This window comes from Oncorhynchus kisutch, unplaced genomic scaffold (assembly GCF_002021735.2).
Source record: "Oncorhynchus kisutch isolate 150728-3 unplaced genomic scaffold, Okis_V2 scaffold1063, whole genome shotgun sequence".
Taxonomy (NCBI): Eukaryota; Metazoa; Chordata; class Actinopteri; order Salmoniformes; family Salmonidae; genus Oncorhynchus; species Oncorhynchus kisutch.
Window position 1 is genome coordinate 21,021 of NW_022263008.1, and position 20,959 is coordinate 41,979.

Here is a 20,959-nt window from a genome sequence, read left to right on the forward strand (position 1 = left end):
TTAATGAGGCTCTGCTATTTTGGCAGATGTTTATCACCTTGCATGTAGCTCAGAAGCAGGTCACACACACTCACACAGAGGACACCATCATCTGATTTCCCAGCACCAGAAAGAACCTGTCTATAAACGGCTTACATACCGTGTATAATTAAGGACAAAACAACAGATTATTTAGCAGAATAATGCAGACCCATTTTTCTCTCCATAACACATGAATGGAGACCCATATCTCTCTCCATAACAGAATAATGCAGACCCATATTTCTCTCCATAACACATGAATGCAGACCCATATCTCTCTCCATAACAGAATAATGCAGACCCATATCTCTCTCCATAGCAGAATAATGCAGACCCATATTTCTCTCCATAACAGAATAATGCAGACCCATATCTCTCAATAACAGAATAATACAGACCCATATTTCTCTCCATAACAGAATAATGCAGACCAATATCTCTCCCCATAACACCATAATGCAGACCCAGATCTCTCTCCATAACACATGAATGCAGACCCATATCTCTCCATAACACATACCATATCTCTCTCCATAATACATTAAGGCATACCCATATCTCTCTCCATAACAGAATAATGCAGACCCATATCTCTCTCCATAACAGAATAATGCAGACCCATATCTCTCTCCATAACAGAATAATGCAGACCCATATCTCTCTCCATAACAGAATAATGCAGACCCATATCTCTCTCCATAACAGAATAATGCAGACCCATATTTCTCCATAACAGAATGACGCAGACCGATATCTCTCTCCATAACAGAATAACACAGACCCATATCTCTCTCCATAACGGAATAATGCAGACCCATATTTCTCTCCATAACAGAATAATGCAGACCCATATTCCTCTCCATAACAGAATAATGCAGACCCATATTTCTCTCCATAACAGAATAATGCAGACCCATATCTCTCTCCATAACACCATAATGCAGACCCATATCTCTCTCCATAACACATGAATGCAGACCCATCTCTCTCTCCACAATACATTAAGGCATACCCATATCTCTCTCCATAACACCATAATGCTGACTCATATCTCTCTCCATAACAGAATAATGCAGACTCATATCTCTCCATAACAGAATAATGCAGACCCATATCTCTCCATAACAGAATAATGCAGACCCATATCTCTCTCCATAACAGAATAATACAGACCCATATCTCTCTCCATAACAGAATAATGCAGACCCATATCTCTCCATAACAGAATAATGCAGACCCATATCTCTCCATAACAGAATAATGCAGACCCATATCTCTCTCCATAACAGAATAATACAGACCCATATCTCTCTCCATAACAGAATAATACAGACCCATATTTCTCTCCATAACAGAATCATGCAGACCCATATTTCTCTCCATAACACCATAATGCAGACCCATCTTTCTCTCCATAACAGAATAATGCAGACCCATATTTCTCTCCATAACACCATAATGCAGACCCATCTCTCTCTCCATAACAGAATAATGCAGACCCATATTTCTCTCCATAACACCATAATGCAGACCCATATCTCTCCCCATAACACCATAATGCAGACCCATATCTCTCTCCATAACACCATAATGCAGACCCATCTCTCTCCAGAACACCATAATACAGACCCATATCTCTCTCCATAGTACATTAAGGCATACCTATATCTCTCTCCATAACACCATAATGCAGACCCATATCTCTCTCCATAATACATTAAGGCATACCCATCTCTCTCTCCATAACAGAATAATGCAGACCCATATTTCTCTCCATAACAGAATAATGCAGACCCATATCTCTCTCCATAACAGAATAATGCAGACCCATATCTCTCTCCATAACACCATAATGCAGACCCATATCTCTCTCCATAACACCATAATGCAGACCCATATCTCTCTCCATAACAGAATAATGCAGACCCATATCTCTCTCCATAACAGAATAATGCAGACCCATATCTCTCTCCATAACACCATAATGCAGACCCATCTCTCTCCATAACACCATAATACAGACCCATATCTCTCTCCATAGTACATTAAGGCATACCTATATCTCTCTCCATAACACCATAATGCAGACCCATATCTCTCTCCATAATACATTAAGGCATACCCATCTCTCTCTCCATAACAGAATAATGCAGACCCATATTTCTCTCCATAACAGAATAATGCAGACCCATATCTCTCTCCATAACAGAATAATGCAGACCCATATCTCTCCATAACACCATAATGCAGACCCATATATCTGACCATAACACCATAATGCAGACCCATATCTCTGACCATAACACCATAATGCTGACCCATATCTCTCCATAACACCATAATGCAGACCCATATCTCTCTCCATAACACCATAATGCAGACCCATATATCTCCATAACACCATAATGCAGACCCATATCTCCATAACACCATAATGCAGACCCATATCTCTCCATAACACCATAATGCAGACCCATATCTCTCTCCATAACAGCTTCATGTAATGTATTCAGTCCCTCAATACATCTCCCAGAGCACTTTGGTAAAGATAAATGACAGGAGTTAGGTTAATGGTATTGATATGAGTATGCTGTTGAGCAGTAGCTTGCCTCAGCTTGGCACTGCAGTCATTTACTGGATTAAGGCTGAGTGCTTCAGCAATAAGCTAGCATGTCTTAGCTAGCTATCATTTCTCTCAGCACTGCAGAAAGAAGGGCGGGCCATGAAATACATCACATTGATTGGTGGTATTTCTGATGCTTCTTGTTCTTGTCCAGCTGAATGCTGAATTTAAGCAGATTTTAACAGGATTGGTTGATTTCTTGGTTTGTTTGTGCAGAGCCAGGCCCATGGGCGGTAAGTTGCTTTGGGTCGTCTAACTGAACTCCGCTATGCAGGTTGTGAGTTTGTCTGGTTATGGTTTGAATTGAAAGCTTCACCTATAATACCTAATGCCTGATATTAATCGTGTGAATAGAGATGGATAAGCTACTTAATAATGTCTATGTGTCTTGCCCAAGTTGGTCTTGTGGTGAGGTTTGTGTATGGTATGTGTTGTGATGGTACTTGGTTACTGCCTTGTGTTGAACTGACTGTTTTCAACCCAGTCCCAGGCACATGAGTAGTGCCCCTGCTACCATGGCTATTGAACGTCTTGCCGTTTGTCTTAATAACTCCATAAGTCATTCATTTTAATCTCCCTCTAGCACTGTCCTTCTCCTCATCCCACCATCAAAACCCAATTAATATCATCTAGTGGCTGTCCATCTTGATTCCTAATCATTACAGATATTCTCAAGTTTGACATGGCCTTTGCTTCATCAGGTTAAACATTCTTGATGAAATTAAGTCGGGCCGGGCAGACAGGGCGGGCAGTCGGGCCGGGCAGACAGGCCGGGCAGACAGGGCGGGCGGGCAGTCGGGCCGGGCAGACAGGGTGGGCGGGCGGGCAGTCGGGCCGGGCAGACAGGGTGGGCGGGCGGGCAGTCGGGCCGGGCAGACAGGGCGGGCGGGCAGTCGGGCCGGGCAGACGGGGCGGGCGGGCAGTCGGGCCGGGCAGACGGGGCGGGCGGGCAGTCGGGCCGGGCAGACGGGGCGGGCGGGCGGGCAGTCGGGCCGGGCAGACGGGGCGGGCGGGCGGGCAGTCGGGCCGGGCAGACGGGGCGGGCGGGCGGGCGGGCAGTCGGGCCGGGCAGACGGGGCGGGCGGGCGGGCAGACGGGCCGGGCAGACGGGGCGGGCGGGCGGGCAGACGGGCCGGGCAGACGGGGCGGGCGGGCGGGCAGACAGGCCGGGCAGACAGGGCGGGCGGGCAGTCGGGCCGGGCAGACAGGGCGGGCAGACAGGGCGGGCGGGCAGTCGGGCCGGGCAGACAGGGCGGGCAGTCGGGCCGGGCAGACAGGGCGGGCAGTCGGGCCGGGCAGACAGGCCGGGCAGTCGGGCCGGGCAGTCGGGCCGGGCAGACAGGGCGGGCAGTCGGGCCGGGCAGACAGGGCGGGCAGTCGGGCCGGGCAGACAGGGCGGGCATTGAGTCTTTGAGTGACAGGAGTTGATGGACCTTTCAGTCAACCCCAAGGTGTTGTATCATGTCAGGTAATCAGTCAGAACCACAGCCTTCCACTGGATATGTCATCATGCATCACCTTGTACTGCAGCCTCTACTGATGACGGAAAGAAAGCCTTGATTCCACTGGAGTTCTGTCCGGGGTCAGTTGTGAGAGGAGGACGGAGGGACGGCCATCTTCCTGTGTCTGTCTGCATCTGGCCTAGTCAATCCAACGTTTTCCACCGCTTCAGCAGGCAGAGGCGAATAAGCTGTCTTGCCAGCCAATGGGCTTTGTGGCCTGGGGAAAACCCTTTCCTTCCTCTGGCACAGGGGGAACTGATCAGAGCAGGTGCATGGGCTAAAATCCAGCATTTTCCACTGCTTCAGCAAGGGGAGGGAAGCCATAAAGATACATACACTTAGATACATACTGTACAACTAGCTATCACTGAAGGGAGCAGCCAATGTCCTGGGGAAAATCCCTTCCTTCCTTTGGCACAGGAGGAATGTAGTCGTGATCAGAGCAGGTGCCTCACCGGTGGAAACCCCCTATCAACACCTTAGTCGCTGGCTGTCCACCAGCACTAGCCACCACTGCCAGAGGTGACTGTGACCCCCTGGAGATTAGGCCACAGAGACAGATACTGTACTATACAGAGGAGAGACAGATACTGTACTATACAGAGGAGAGACCGATACTGTACTATACAGAGGAGAGACAGATATTGTACTGTACAGAGGAGAGACAGATGCTGTATTATACAGAGTAGAGGTTGACCGATTTATGGTTGATACCAATTAATCAGCCGATTTAAAAAGAAATAATAATAATAATAAATAATAATTTAAAATAAAATAAATATATATATATATATTTTTTTATTATTTGTAATATATTTGTAATAATGACAATTACAACAATACTGAATTAACACTTATTTTAAATGAACATAATACATCAATAAAATCAATTTCGTCTCAAATAAATAATGAAACATGTTCAATTTCGTTTAAATAATGCAAAAACAACGTGTTGGAGAAGAAAGTAAAAGTTCAATATGTGCCATGTAAGAAAGCTAACGTTTAAGTTCCTTGCTCAGAACATGAGAACATATGAAAGCTGGTGGTTCCTTTTAACATGAGACTTCAATATTCCCAGGTAAGAAGTTTTAGATTGTAGTTATTATAGGAATTATAGGACTATTTCTCTCTACTATTTGTATTTCATTAACCTTAGACTATTGGATGTTCTTATAGGCACTATAGTATTGCCAGCCTAATCTCGGGAGTTGATTGGCTTGAAGTCGTAAACAGCGCAATGCTTGAAGCACAGCAAAGAGCTGCTGGCAAAACGCACAAAAGTGCTGTTTGAATGAATGCTTATGAGCCTGCTGCTGTCTACCACCGCTCAGTCAGACTGCTCTATCAAATATCAAATCATAGACTTAATTATAATAACACACAGAAATACGTGCCTTAGGTCATTTATATGGTCAAATCCAGAAACTATCATTTCGAAAACAAAACTTTTATTCTTTCAGTGAAATACGGAACCGTTACGCAAGAGGAAGAGACACAATATCCTTAGTTAAAAGAAATTAATGTTAGCAGGCAATATTAACTAAATATGCAGGTTTAAAAATATGTATTTGTGTATTGATTTTAAGAAAGGCATTGATGTTTGTGGTTAGGTACACATTGGTGCAACGACAGTGCTTTTTTGCACGAATGCGCTTGTTAAATCATCACCCGTTAAGCGAATATATGCAATGCAGGACAAGCTAGATAAACTAGTAATATCATCAACCATGTGTAGTTAACTAGTGATTATGTGAAGACTGATTCATTTTTTTCACAAGATAAGTTTAATGCTAGCTAGCAACTTACCTTGGCTCCTTGCTGCACTCGCGTAACAGGTAGACGGCATGCCACGCAGTCTCCTCGTGTAGTGCAATGTAATCGGCCATAATCGGTGACCAAAAATGCAGATTACCGATTGTTATTGGCCATTCCGATTAATCGGTCGACCTCTAATACAGAGGAGAGACAGATGCTGTACTATATAGAGAGGAGATATAAACTCATCAAAAATAAACATCCTCTCACTGTCAACTGGGTTTATTTTCAGCAAACTTAACATGTGTAAATATTTGTATGAACATAAGATTCAACAACTGAGACATAAACTGAACAAGTTCCACAGATATGTGACTAACAGAAATGGAATAATGTGTCCCTGAACAAAGGGGGAGTCAAAAGTAACAGTCAGTGTCTGGTGTGGCCAACAGCTGCATTAAGTACTGCAGTGCATCTCCTCCTCATGGACTGCACCAGATTTGCCAGTTCTTGCTGTGAGACGTTACCCCACTCTTCCACCAAGGCACCTGCAAGGTCCCAGACATTTCTGGGGGGAATGGCCCTAGCCCTCACCCTCCGATCCAACAGGTCCCAGACGTGCTCAATGGGATTGAGATCCGGACTTTTCGCTGGCCATGGCAGAACACTGACATTCCTGTCTTGCAGGAAATCACCCACAGAATGAGCAGTATGGCTGGTGGTATTGTCATGCTGGAGGGTCATGTCAGGATGAGCCTGCAAGAAGGGTACCACATGAGGGAGGAGGATGTCTTCCCTGTAACGCACAGCGTTGAGATTGAGCTTGTTGTCATTGCAGGCAGTCTGATGATGCTGTGACACACCACCCCAGACCATGACGGACTCTCCACCTCCAAATCGATCCCGCTCCAGAGTACAGGCCTCGGTGTAACGCTCATTCCTTCGACGATAAACGCAAATCCGACCATCACCCCCGGTGAGACACAACCGCGACTCGTCAGTGAAGAACACTTTTTGCCAGTCCTGTCTGGTCCAGCAACGGTGGGTTTGTACCCATAGGTGACGTTGTTGCCGGTGATGTCTGGTGAAGGCCTGCCTACAACAGGCCTACAAGCCCTCAGACCAGCCTCTCTCAGCCTATTGCGGACAGTCAGCACTGATGGAGGGATTGTGCGTTCCTGGTGTAACTTGGGCAGTTGTTGTTGCCATCCTGTACCTGTCCTGCAGGTGTGATGTTCGGATGTACCGATCCTGTGCAGAGTGTTGTTACACGTGGTCTGCCACTGGGAGGATGATCAGCTGTCCACCCTGTATCCCTGTAGTGCTGTCTTAGGCGTCTCACAGTACGGACATTGCAATTTGTTGCCCTGGCCACATCTGCAGTCCTCATGCCTCCTTGCAGAATGCCTAAGGTATACGTTCACGCAGATGAGCAGGGACCCTGGGCATCTTTCTTTTGGTGTTTTTCAGAGTCAGTAGAAGTTTTCGTAACTGTGACCTTAATTGCCTACACTAACCTACACTTAGTGTCTTAACGACGGTTCCACAGGTGCATGTTCATTAATTGTTTATGGTTCATTGAACATTCATGGGTGTTTAAACCCTTTACGATGAAGATCTGTGAAGTTATTTGGATTTTTATAAATGATCTTTGAAAGACAGGGTCCTGAAAAAGGGGTGTTTCTTTTTTTGCTTAGTTTATATGCAGTGGCTTGCGAAAGTATTCACCCCCTTGACATTTTTCCTATTTTGTTGCCTTACAAACCCCAAAATCAATTTTTTCTAGGTTGTATCATTTGATTTACACAACATGCCTACCACTTTGAATATGCAAAAATATGCTTTGGGTCATTGTCTTGCTGGAAGGTGAACCTCGGTCCCAGTCTAAGATCTCTAGATGACGGAAACAGGTTTCCCTCAAGAATTTCCCTCTATTTAGCGATTTTCCTTCAATTCTGACCAGTTTCCCAGTCCCTGCTGATGGAAAAACATCCCCATAGCATGATATTGCCACCACCATGCTTTACTGTGGGGATGGTATTCTCGGGGTGATGAGAGGTGTTGGGTTAGCGCCAAACGTAGCGTTTTCCTTGATGGTCAAAAAGCTCAATTTTAGTCTCATCTGACCAGAGTACCTTCTTCCATATGTTTGGGGAGTCTCTCACATGCCTTTTGGCTCCAAATGTGTTTGCTTATTTTTTTCTTTAAGCAATGGCTTTTTTCTGGCCACTCTTCCTTAAAGCCCAGCTCTGTGGAGTGTATGCCTTAAAGTGGTCCTATGGACAGATACTCCGATCTCTGCTGTGGAGCTTTGCAGCTCCTTCAGGGTTCTTTGGTCTCTTTGTTGCCTCTCTTATTTATTTATTTCACCTTTTATTTAACCAGGTAGGCCAATTGAGAACAATTTCTCATTTACAACTGAGACCTGGCCAAGATAAAGCAAAGCAGTGCGACACAATCAACAACAGTTACACATAAACAAACGTACAGTCAACACAAAATAATAGAAAAATCGATGTACAGTGTGTGCAAATGTAGGGAGGTAGGCAATAAATAGGCCCTAGAGGTGAAAATAATTACAATTTAGCATTAATACTGGAGTGATAGATGTGCAGATGATGATGTGCAAATAGAGATACTAGGATGCAAGAGGGTAAGTAATAATATGGGGATGACGTAGTCGGGTGTGCTATTTACAGATTGGATGTGTACAGGTACAGTGATCAGTAAGCTTCTCAGACAGCTGATGCTTAAAGTTAGAGGGAGATCTAAGACTCCAGAAAAATTTGTAATTCGTTCCAGTCATTGGCAGCAATCAGAGAACTGGAAGGAAAGGCGGACAAAGGAAGTGTTGGCTTTGGGGGAGACCAGTGCAATATACCTGCTGGAGCGCGTGCTACGGGTGGGTGTTGCTATGGCGACCAGCGAGTGAGGGCTTTACCTAGCAAAGACTTATAGATGACCTGGAGCCAGTGGGTTTGACGATGGATATGTAGTGAGGGCCACCCAACGAGAGCATACAGGTTGCAGTGGTGGGTAGTATATGGGGCTTTGGTGATAAAACAGATGGCACTGTGATAGACTACATCCAGTTTACTGAGTGGAGTGTTGGGAGCTATTATGTAAATGAAATCGCCGAAGTCAAGGATTGGTAGGATAGTCCGTTTTATGAGGGTATGTTTAGTGGCATGAGTGAAGGACGCTTTGTTGCGAAATAGGAAGCTGAGTCTAGATTTAATTTTGGATTGGAGATGCTTAATGTGAGTCTGGAAAGAGAGTTTGCAGTCTAACCAGACACCTAAGTATTTGTAGTTGTCCACATATTCTAGGTCAGAACCGTCCAGAGTAGTAATGCTACTCAGGCGGGAGGGGGTAGGCAGCAATCGGTTGAAGATCATACACTTAGTTTTACTAGCATTTTTAAAAGCAGTTGGAGGCCACGGAAGGAGTGTTGTATGGCGTTGAAGCTCATTTGGGGGGTTGTTAGCACAGCGTCCAAAGGAGGGCCAGATGTATACAGAACGGTGTCGTCTGCGTAGAGGTGGATCAGAGAATAACCAGCAGCAAGAGCGACATCATTGATATATACCTCAAAGAGTCGGCCCGAGAATTTAACCCTGTGGCACCCCCATAGAGACTGCCAGAGTCCGGACAACAGGCCTTCCGATTTGACACACTGAACTCTATCTGAGAAGTAGTTGGTGAACCAGGCGAGGCAGTCATTTGAGAAGCAAAGGCTATTGAGCCTGCCGATAAGAATGCGGTGATTGACAGAGTCGAAAGCCTTGGCCAGATCGATGAAGACGGCTGCACAGTATTGTATTTTATCGATGGTGGTTATATCGTTTAGGACCTTGAGCGTGGCTGATGTGCACCCCTGACCAGCTTGGAAACCAGATTGCAGAGTGGAGAAGGTACGGTAGGATTTGAAATGGTCGTTGATCTGTTTATTATCTTGGCTTTCGAAGATTTTAGAAAGGCAGGGCAGGATGGATATAGGTCTATAACAGTTTGGGTTGAGTGTCTTCCCCTTTTGAAGAGAGGGATGACCGCGGCAGCTTTCCAATCTTTGGGGATCTCAGACGACACGAGAGGTTGAATAGGCTAGTAATGGGTGTTGCAACAATTTTGGCGAATAATTTTAGATAGAGAGGGTCCAGATTTGTAGGGATCCAGATTTTTCAGTTCTTTCAGAACATTGGCTGTCTGGATTTGGGTGAAGGAGAAGCGGGGGGGGGGTTTGGGCAAGTTGCTGCAGGGGGTGCTGAGATGTTGGCCAGGGTAGGGGTACCCAGGTGGAAAGCATGGCCAGCTGTGGAAAAATGCGATTATCGTAGATTTATCGGTGGTGACAGTATTTCCTATCCTCAGTGCAGTGGGCAGCTGGGAGGAGGTGCTCTTATTCTCCATGGACTTTACAGTGTCCCAAAACTTTTTGGAATTTGTGCTACAGCAAATTTCTGTTAGGAAAGCGAAGGCCAGCTTTTTCAAACTGACTGAGTATATTGGTTCCCGACTTCCCTGAAAAGTTGCATATCGCGGGGGCTATTTGATGCAATGCAGAATGCCACAGGATGTTTTTGTGCTGGTCAAGGGCAGTCAAGTCTGGGGTGAACCAAGGGCTATATCTGTTCTTAGTTCTACATTTTTTGAATGGGTCATGCTTATTTAAGATGGAGATGAAAGTACTTTAAGAGCAACCAGGCATCCTCTACTGTCGGGATGAGGTCAATATCCTTCCAGGATACCCGGGCCAGGTCGATTAGAAAGGCCTGCTTGCTGAAGTGTTTTAAGGAGCGCTTGACAGTGATGAGGGGTGGTCATTTCATCACGAACCCAGTACGGACTCCGGCAATGAGGCAGTGATCTCTGAGATCCTGGTTGAAGACAGCAGAGGTGTATTTAGAGGGCAGGTTGGTCAGGATGATATCTAAAAGGGTGCCCATGGTTAAGGATTTAGGGTTGTACCTGGTAGGTTCCTTGATAATTTGATTGAGATTGCGGGCATCTAGCTTAGATTGTAAGATGACCGGGGTGTTAAGCATGTCCCAGTTTAGGTCACCTAACAGTACGAACTCTGAAGATAGATAGGGGTGATCAATTCACATATGGTGTCCAGGGCACAACTGGGGGCTGAGGGGGGTCTATAACAAGCGGCAAAGGTGAGAGACTGGTTTCTAGAAAGGGGGATTTTTAAAAGTAGAAGCTCGAATTGTTTGGGCACAGACCTGGATAGTATGACGGAACTCTGCAGGCTATCTCCGCAGTAGATTGCAACTCCGCCCCCTTTGGCAGTTCTATCTTGTTGGAAAATGTTATAGTTGGGGATGGACATTTCAGGATTTTTGGTGGCCTTCCTATGCCAGGATTCAGACATGGCTAGGACATCTGGGTTGGCGGAGTGTGCTAAAGCAGTGAATAAAACAAACTTAAGGAGGAGGCTTTTAATGTTAACATGCATGAAACCAATGCTTATATGGTTACAGAAGTCAACAAATGAGAGCACCTGGGGAATGGGAGTGATGCTGGGGGCTGCAGGGCCTGGGTTAACCTCTACATCACCAGAGGAACAAAGGAGGAGTAGAATAAAGTACGGCTTAAAGAACTGGTCGTCTAGTGTGTTTGGAACAGAGAGTAAAAGGAGTACGTTTCTGGGCGTGGAAGAATAGTTGAGGCATAATTTACAGATAAGGGTATGGTAGAATGTGAGTACAGTGGAGGTAAGCCTAGGCATTGTGTGACAATGAGTGAGGTTTTGTCTCTAGAGGCACCATTTAAGCCAGGTGCGGTCACTGGATGTGTGGGGGGTGGAACATAAGGGCTAGCTAAGGTATATTGAGCAGGGCTGGAGGCTCTACAGTAAATGAAGACAAAAATGTCTAACCAAAACAGCAATGGACAAGGCATATTTACATTAGGGATAGGCATGTGTAGCCGAGTGATCATAGGGTCCAGTGTGTGTGTGTGTGTGTGTGTGTGTGTGTGTGTGTGTGTGTGTGTGTGTGTGTGTGTGTGTGTGTGTGTGTGTGTGTGTGTGTTTGCACACAGGTGGACTTTATTTAACTATTTATGTGACTTCTGAAGGTAATTGGTTACACCAGATCTTATTTAGGGGCTTCGTAGCAAAGGGTGTGAATACATATGGGGTGTGAATACATATGGGGGTGTGAATACATATGGGGGTGTGAATACATATGGGCGTGTGAATACATATGGGGGTGTGAATACATATGGGGGTGTGAATACATATGGGGGTGTGAATACATATGGGGGTGTGAATACATATGGGGGTGTGAATACATATGGGGGTGTGAATACATATGCACGCTCCACTTTTCCTTTTTTACATAAAATTGAAACAAGTAATTTTTTTCATTTCACTATTTTGTGTATATTTAAAAATCCATTTAAATTACAGGTTGTAATGCAACAAAATAGGAAAAACGCCAAGAGGGATGAATACTAGAGAGACGGATACTGTACTATAGCGAGACAGATATTGTACTATAGAAAGAGCTAGAGACAGATACTGTACTATAGAGACAGAAGGCCACAAAGACAGATACTGTATAGAAGACCCTTAGTCCAGGTTTAGTCTAGGGCAGAGCACCTTGTCAGTGTATGTGTATTTTGAGTGTGAGGAGTCCAGTGGTGAGTGTGTGTGTTGTGTTCCTGAGCCTGCTTGCATCTCTCTGTCTGGTGTGAGCCTGGCCAGGCATGATGTCACAGACACAGGAGTGGTTATGTGGGATGATGGCTGAGTCATCGAAGACCTCTGTCACCTCAGACACTCAGAGAGACAGGCCAGCTCCGGGAGAAGCTGCTAGCTGCAGTCCAACTAAACTTCTCTCTCTATGGGATTGACTTGAAGTTCATCATCAGAAGAGAGGCTTGTTACTGCAGCCTGATGGTCCAGGGAAGTTCATCATCAGGAGAGAGGCTTGTTACTGCAGCCTGATAGTCCAGGGAAGTTCATCATCAGAAGAGAGGCTTGTTACTGCAGCCTGATAGTCCAGGGAAGTTCATCATCAGGAGAGAGGCTTGTTACTGCAGCCTGATAGTCCAGGGAAGTTCATCATCAGAAGAGAGGCTTGTTACTGCAGCCTGATAGTCCAGGGAAGTTGGGGCCCAGTGCAGAGAGGCTTGTTACTGCAGCCTGATAGTCCAGGGAAGTTAGGGCCCAGTGCAGAGAGGCTTGTTACTGACACCTGATAGTCCAGGGAAGTTCATCATCAGAAGAGAGGCTTGTTACTGCAGCCTGATAGTCCAGGGAAGTTCATCATCAGGAGAGAGGCTTGTTACTGCAGCCTGATAGTCCAGGGAAGTTGGGGCCCAGTGCAGAGAGGCTTGTTAACGACACCTGATAGTCCAGGGAAGTTCATCATCAGGAGAGAGGCTTGTTACTGACACCTGATAGTTCAGGGAAGTTGGGGCCCAGTGCAGAGAGGCTTGTTACTGACGCCTGATAGTCCAGGGAAGTTGGGGCCCAGTGCAGAGAGGCTTGTTACTGACGCCTGATAGTCTAGGGAAGTTGGGGCCCAGTGCAGAGAGGAATAAAAGATGGGATGAAAATGGGGCATACGAGCAGTGGTGAATATGGATATGCGTCGCATCTGTTTCTACAGTCCAGTGAGTGGGAGGTATATCCTAGTACATAGGCCACAACCTGAGCAGTGCAGTGAGTGGGAGGTATATCCTAGTACATAGGCCACAACCTGAGCAGTGCAGTGAGTGGGAGGTATATCCTAGTACATAGGCCACAACCTGAGCAGTGCGGCGTGAGAGAGAGGCCCTCCCTGTCAATCTGCTGGGGATGCTTTATAAAGCCCTCTGCTTCAGCCTTCCTCCTACATGATCAATACTAACATGCCTAGGCAATTAGGGCATTAGTTGACTTACTAGTGTATACTACAGGGAGAGGGGCTGTACAGTATTGTGTGCTGGAGCTTTGTTACAACGTGACTGTGGACTTCCCATCCCTCCTCTCTCTCTCCCTCCCTGCCGACCCCTCTCCTCCCTCCTCTCTCTCTCTATCTCTCCTTCCCTGCCGGCCCCCTCCTCTCTCTCTCTCTCTCTCTCTCTCTCTCTCTCTCCCTCCCTGCCGGCCCCCCTCCTATCTCTCTCTCTCTCTCTCTCTCCCTCCCTGCCGGCCCCCCTCCTCTCTCTATCTCCCCCCCTGCCGGCCCCCCTCCTCTCTCTCTCTCTCTCTCTCTCTCCCTCCCTGCCTGCCCCTCTCCTCCCTCCTCTCTCTCTCTCTCTCTCTCTCTCTCTCTCTCCCTCCCTGCCTGCCTGCCCCTCTCCTCCCTCCTCTCTCTCTCTCTCTCTCCCTGCCTGCCCCTCTCCTCCCTCCTCTCTCTCTCTCTCTCTCTCTCTCTCTCTCTCTCTCTCTCTCTCTCTCTCTCTCTCTCTCTCTCTCTCTCTACCTCACTGCCTGCCCCTCTTCTCCCTCCTCTCTCTCCCTCCCTCCCTGCCTGCCCCTCTCCTCCCTCCTCTCTCTCTCTCTCTCTCTCTACCTCACTGCCTGCCCCTCTTCTCCCTCCTCTCTCTCTCTACCTCACTACCTGCCCCTCTCCTCCCTCCTCTCTCTCTCCCTCACTGCCTGCCCCTCTCCTCCCTCCTCTCTCTCTCTACCTCACTGCCTGCCCCTCTCCTCCCTCCTCTCTCTCTCTACCTCACTGCCTGCCCCTCTCCTCCCTCCTCTCTCTCTCTACCTCACTGCCTGCCCCTCTCCTCCCTCCTCTCTCTCTCTACCTCACTGCCTGCCCCTCTCCTCCCTCCTCTCTCTCTCTACCTCACTGCCTGCCCCTCTCCTCCCTCCTCTCTCTCTCTACCTCACTGCCTGCCCCTCTCCTCCCTCCTCTCTCTCTCTCTACCTCACTGCCTGCCCCTCTCCTCCCTCCTCTCTCTCTCTCTACCTCACTGCCTGCCCCTCTCCTCCCTCCTCTCTCTCTCTCTACCTCACTGCCTGCCCCTCTCCTCCCTCCTCTCTCTCTCTCTACCTCACTGCCTGCCCCTCTCCTCCCTCCTCTCTCTCTCTCTACCTCGCTGCCTTCTCCTCCCTCCTCTCTCTCTCTACCTCGCTGCCTTCTCCTCCCTCCTCTCTCTCTCTACCTCGCTGCCTGCCCCTTCCTCCCTCCTCTCTCTCTCTACCTCGCTGCCTGCCCCTCTCCTCCCTCCTCTCCCTCTTTACCTCGCTGCCGGCCCCTCTCCTCCCTCCTCTCTCTCTTTACCTCGCTGCCTGCCCCTCTCCTCCCTCCTCTCTCTCTCTACCTCGCTGCCTGCCCCTCTCCTCCCTCCTCTCTCTCTCTTCCTCGCTGCCTGCCCCTCCCTCTCTACCCCGCTGCCGGCCCCTCTCCTCCCTCCTCTCTCTCTTTACCTCGCTGCCTGCCCCTCTCCCCCCTCTCTACCTCGCTGCCGGCCCCTCTCCCCCCTCTCTACCTCGCTGCCGGCCCCTCTCCTCCCTCCTCTCTCTCTTTACCTCGCTGCCTGCCCCTCTCCCCCCTCTCTACCTCGCTGCCTGCCCCTCTCCCCCCTCTCTACCTCGCTGCCGGCCCCTCTCCCCCCTCTCTACCTCGCTGCCGGCCCCTCTCCTCCCTCCTCTCTCTCTTTACCTCGCTGCCTGCCCCTCTCCTCCCTCCTCTCTCTCTCTACCTCGCTGCCTGCCCCTCCCTCTCTACCTCGCTGCCGGCCCCTCCCTCTTTACCTCGCTGCCGGCCCCTCCCTCTCTACCTCGCTGCCTGCCCCTCCCTCTTTACCTCGCTGCCGGCCCCTCCCTCTCTACCTCGCTGCCTGCCCCTCCCTCTTTACCTCGCTGCCGGCCCCTCTCCTCCCTCCTCTCTCTCTCTACCTCGCTGCCTGCCCCTCCCTCTCTACCTCGCTGCCGGCCCCTATCCTCCCTCCTCTCTCTCTCCTCTGATAAGTGGTGTGAGCTGTGAAGGCATCATTTATTGCCCTGGGCTTCCCTCAGAGGACTTTGTATGGCTCCCGGCAGGATCCTGGCAGCCATTGAACAAGTCTCTGAGCAAGAGGAGTTTGATTTCTGTTACTGCTGAAATGACAAATGAGATGAATATCCTCTGTGGCGCGAGTGTGTATGTGTCTGTCTGTGTGTTTTTCGTTGCACTGTAGTTATGGCGACTACAACGACAAGTGCAAACAAGTCTGTCAGAAGGACAACCTCAGAATGTTCCGGGAAGTGCAAACAACATCATACAGACTGCATTTAACAGACCATGACACACTATTAATGTGACTGTCCGTTTGGTTTTCCAGAACAAGTAGCTGCAGTAGATTAGCCTGGGCGGGGTGTTGAGTACAATCCGCCACACTCTCTCCCTGTGGGGAACCGGAGGTCTAGGTATTTCATCCTGCTCTCCCCTTATGGAATCCACTGTGAATAAAAAGACCTCCATCAGCAAAGAAACTCTCCCATTGATCCGTGTGTTGGATTGAAACGTTAATTGCACGTAACACATTTGAACCCAGAATGTAATTTGCTCGGGTGCGCTGGAGGCAGTGGAATGAATTGATTAAACTCAGCTGAGATTAGAGTCTGGGGAGAAGGCCTGTGTTGTACAAAAGTATTCTATTTTAAAATAAGAACTCCATCTGGTGAAGATCTCCAGGTCTTGTTAAGAGGTTCCAGAACCACTGTAATTTGGAGATGTAATGCTGTTTTAAAGCTCTGGTTTCCTCTCCTCGGGAGGCTTAATGTCATTTAGAGAGAGAGAGAGGGAGAGAGAGAGAGCAGAACTCTGTATATTTGTTAAAGCAAACTAACAGTGTGCTTATGTTTGTTTTATTTTAAAAAGCTGCTCCAACACTGAAAAGCGTTAATATTTATATATTATAATATATGCCATTTAGCAGACGCGTTTATCCAAAGCGACTTAATCATGCGTGCATATATTTTAAGTATGGGTGGTCCCAGAACTGGAACCCACTACCTTGTTACAACACCATGCTCTCCCTTATGGAAAGAGATTGCAATCAGAGTGCAGTATAACTGCAGTATGCTGCAAATACTGTGTCCATAATTATATATATTTTTTACTGCAGTACTTTTGCATTGTAACTGCAGTTACGCTGCCAACACAGCGTCACCTGGATATGTATGTAACAAAGTTCAACATTCACCTTCTGCTACCATTCCTGTCAAGCCGTCTACACATCCAGTATGACGCATGCGGTCGATAAATCCAACATCAGCACCACACCGAACGCACTGCAAGGCAAACGCAGCGTTTCCTTGGAAATGAATGGAACTCTGGTGTACCAACATTACCAACATGTAATGACGCTGTCGGTGTGATCGAAGCATTACAGTGCAGTATAACTGCAGTTATTCTTGCAAATACTGCATCCAAAATACCACAGCTGACAAGTTATTGTACTTTTACTGCAGCTTCAAAAACTACCAACTGAGCTACAGAGAACAATATATTCCTTCTATGGAACATGTATTCTGTTTATATATATCCCCAATAATAGGCCTAACAGGTAGCCTGTATTTCATGTGGCAGTTCGGTAGAACATAAGAGATATTAATCCCATTTTCCACTGTTACAGAAAATGCTGGAGGCCTCGGGGATCCCAAAGACTGATAAGTGATGAGGAGAGAAGAGCCCGATGGTTCAGATACTGACAAGACGAAGATGGGCTAAACTCCAGATGGAACATGCCCTCCCAACGGAGAAAGATTCACAGACTGTTTCCTTTACAACACCTCAATTAGCTCAAAGCTTATTTCTGCATAAAATATCCAAAAGTCATTTTCTTTTTATATATAGAAACGGTTGTTTGTTAAACCTGGTTTTATGCTCTTAACCTCTGCACTGTTGCCAGGTCTTTGTTTGTTTTTCTGAGTGTAGTGTATTACCTGCAGATGTCTATAGAACATTACTGGATGTGATTAAAACAATCATGAAGACTAGCCTCTAAACTAAACATTCAGATCTGACCAGAGAACAAGACTTTATGTTAATGTCCTCCGGAGGAAACCACTGTTGGAAATGCATTGCTACGTACCAAATGTAATGTTAAGGCAGGGCTTGACATTCAGGTCAATTTGGCCGAATGAATGAAATACTGGCACCAGTCAACAAATACTGGCACCAGGCAGGCAGGTGAATGATGCGCATAAATGCAGCAGCTAGTGATTTTATCTTTCATTTGGGCTGAGCAAGTAGCCTACAGGATTTATACAGACATTGGGAAGTCAAACTCAATGATTTTTCAAGCAATTAATTGTAATTTTGAAGGACTTACATTTTATATTGAATTGTCATAGCCTATCGAAAAAAAATCCCCTCAAAACTAGTAAGCAAAAAAGTATGCATAACAACTTAGAGAATAATGCATGTTTTCTTAAGCCTTCCAAATGGCATTATGCAATGACATAAACATGTTTTACATTCTAAAACCTAAAACATGTCAGAATAAAGCGGACATTGCCTGACTAATAGACTGTATGTAGATGCTCCCAACACAAACACACTAACGATGTCTGTGGCATGAAATGTTGAGGGTTTATTGTATCATGTTTTAAAACAGTAAAAACCGGGTTCCCTTTGTAACGGAACGATGTGTATGGAAAACCAAGTTGAAGCCAACATTCCACTGGTTGTCTTGCTCATAATCACTGCACGTGGTTTTACCGTAAAGATGGCAACAGACCTGCGCGGGAAACACATGAAAGCGGATAGATCTCATAAAAACTGATCAGAAATAAATTAAATCAAGGAATAATTATATTGCAGTGCAACTTCTAAATCGGCTACCTTCAATGACTTTTCTAGGACCAAATAGCCTCGAAGAAATGTCTGATTATCAAGTTAGGCTATTCTATGATGACAATTGCGCAAAGGAACGTTTTATTGCAGGTTTGCATACCCATACTTGCCTTAGCATTTATTGGTATTTATCAGAACTTTGAAGATGTTCCCTGCCGCTGTCGGTCTTCAGTGAGCTGCTCCACACAACAATCTCAAGCTAGGCTTAATGTGTAGTTTATGGCGCGCGTGTGATAAATAATCAACATAACGAACTCACAGCTTCAGGAATTCTTTATTATATAGCCTAGATTAAATATAACATTTTTACAATATTTATTTTCTTCAACTGGCCCGGAGGGTTTCCAAAACCTCCCCGGGCCAGCGGGCAGCCCTGAACGTCAAGCCCTGGTTAAGATGTTAGATAATAGGTCATTGAAGGTGTATGGATACGGTTGAGGGTAGTATGCTGTGTTACATAGACTTTTCATGTTCATGTGGCCATTATGGAATTGGTGGAGGTGGTTCAGTTTGAGATAGATGGCCTACGGTAATTATATCCAGACAGTATTCCATCAACAGATGACATGAATTACTTTTCAAAAATAGGTTTTCACATTAGACAAGAGTTTTAGACCAACAGCTTTGCTTAAAAGCCACTATAGTCAGTTATGGGGTAGGGCTCCATCTAGTATCACTAGGTCTGTCATCTAGTATCACTAGACGTTATCTAAGTAGAACTGCTTTCAAAATGGAAGTCTTAGGAATTCTGGCATAATTATGTGCTCTAGCAGTGAGATCCTTGAAACGTTTACATAGTGTTGCCAGAGTATAATATATGCCATTAAGCAGACACTTTTATCCAAATTGACTTAGTCATGTGTCATGATGTATTTATGGCTCCAGCAGGACTCAAACCCAGGATCCTTGGCATTGCAAGCGCCATGCTCTACCAACTGAGCCACACAGCCAGGGTGTTATCTGATCCATAGTGGTACTACACATGGAGATAGGAAAGATCTAATGATCAATGGTGATGCTTCAGTATGCTACAGAGAAGTTGTAAAGACTGGAATGGAATTAATGGAACACATGGAAACCATGTTTGATTCCATTCCATACATTTCAATGAGCCCGTCCTCCTATAGCTCCTCCTACCAGCCTCCTCTGTATCATACTGAAGCATGGTATGCTACGTAATGTTAAATACTCCTCACAGCCTGCAACTATCATGGTCATTGTTACTCAGTCTAATCAATGACTATCAATCAATAGTAGTGATACTTAGAATGTATGTGAGTGGAAATTCATTGATTTTTAAAAAGTTTATGCTATTAGTCCATGTGCTCTTGAAGACCCCCCTCAGGGCGGGCTTGTGCCTTTGACATGACATGCTGTCAAGATTAGTTTTATATGCTATATACTGTACCTACACTCACTACAGTTTGCCATCACAATATCACCAAGTGTTTAAAAATGGTTCAGAACAGCATTATTGAAACCAAACAAACCCAGCATCCCTTTCCTCAAATAAATCTATACAAAAGTCTTTCATATATGCTTACAAGTGTCTCCATTCTCTAGTTCAGGTTCTCCTCACCCATCTACACACAATACCCCATAATGACAAAGTGTCTCCATTCTCTAGTTCAGGTTTCCCCCACCCATCTACACACAATACCCCATAATGACAAAGTGTCTCCATTCTCTAGTTCAGGTTCTCCCCACCCATCTACACACAATACCCCATAATGACAAAGTGTCTCCATTCTCTAGTTCAGGTTCTCCTCACCCATCTACACACAATACCCCATAATGACAAAGTGTCTCCATTCTCTAGTTCAGGTTCTCCTCACCCATCTACACACAATACCCCATAATGACAAAGTGTCTCCATTCTCTAGTTCAGGTTCTCCCCACCCATCTACACACAATACCCCATAATGACAAAGTGTCTCCATTCTCTAGTTCAGGTTCTCCCCACCCATCTACACACAATACCCCATAATGACAAAGTGTCTCCATTCTCTAGTTCAGGTTCTCCCCACCCATCTACACACAATACCCCATAATGACAAAGTGTCTCCATTCTCTAGTTCAGGTTCTCCTCACCCATCTACACACAATACCCCATAATGACAAAGTGTCTCCATTCTCTAGTTCAGGTTTCCCCCACCCATCTACACACAATACCCCATAATGACAAAGTGACAAGTTTTTCCAAATGTATTGAAAATGAAATACAGATACCTCATTTCTAGAAGTATTCACACTCCTGAGTCAATACA

At 46.3% G+C, this 20,959-nt stretch overlaps 1 protein-coding gene across 1 annotated transcript in view; it reads left to right on the top strand.

Moving 5' to 3' along the window:
- The window catches only part of LOC116364358 (anoctamin-10-like), a 40,080-nt gene extending 19,855 nt beyond the window's left edge, over nucleotides 1-20,225 (top strand). Inside the window, exon 10 of the mRNA XM_031817544.1 lies at nucleotides 17,470-20,225. Coding sequence (XP_031673404.1) covers nucleotides 17,470-17,511 — 42 coding nt within the window. The 3' untranslated portion in view covers nucleotides 17,512-20,225. The remainder of the gene's footprint in view (nucleotides 1-17,469) is intronic.
- The last annotated feature ends 734 nt before the right edge of the window (nucleotides 20,226-20,959 follow it).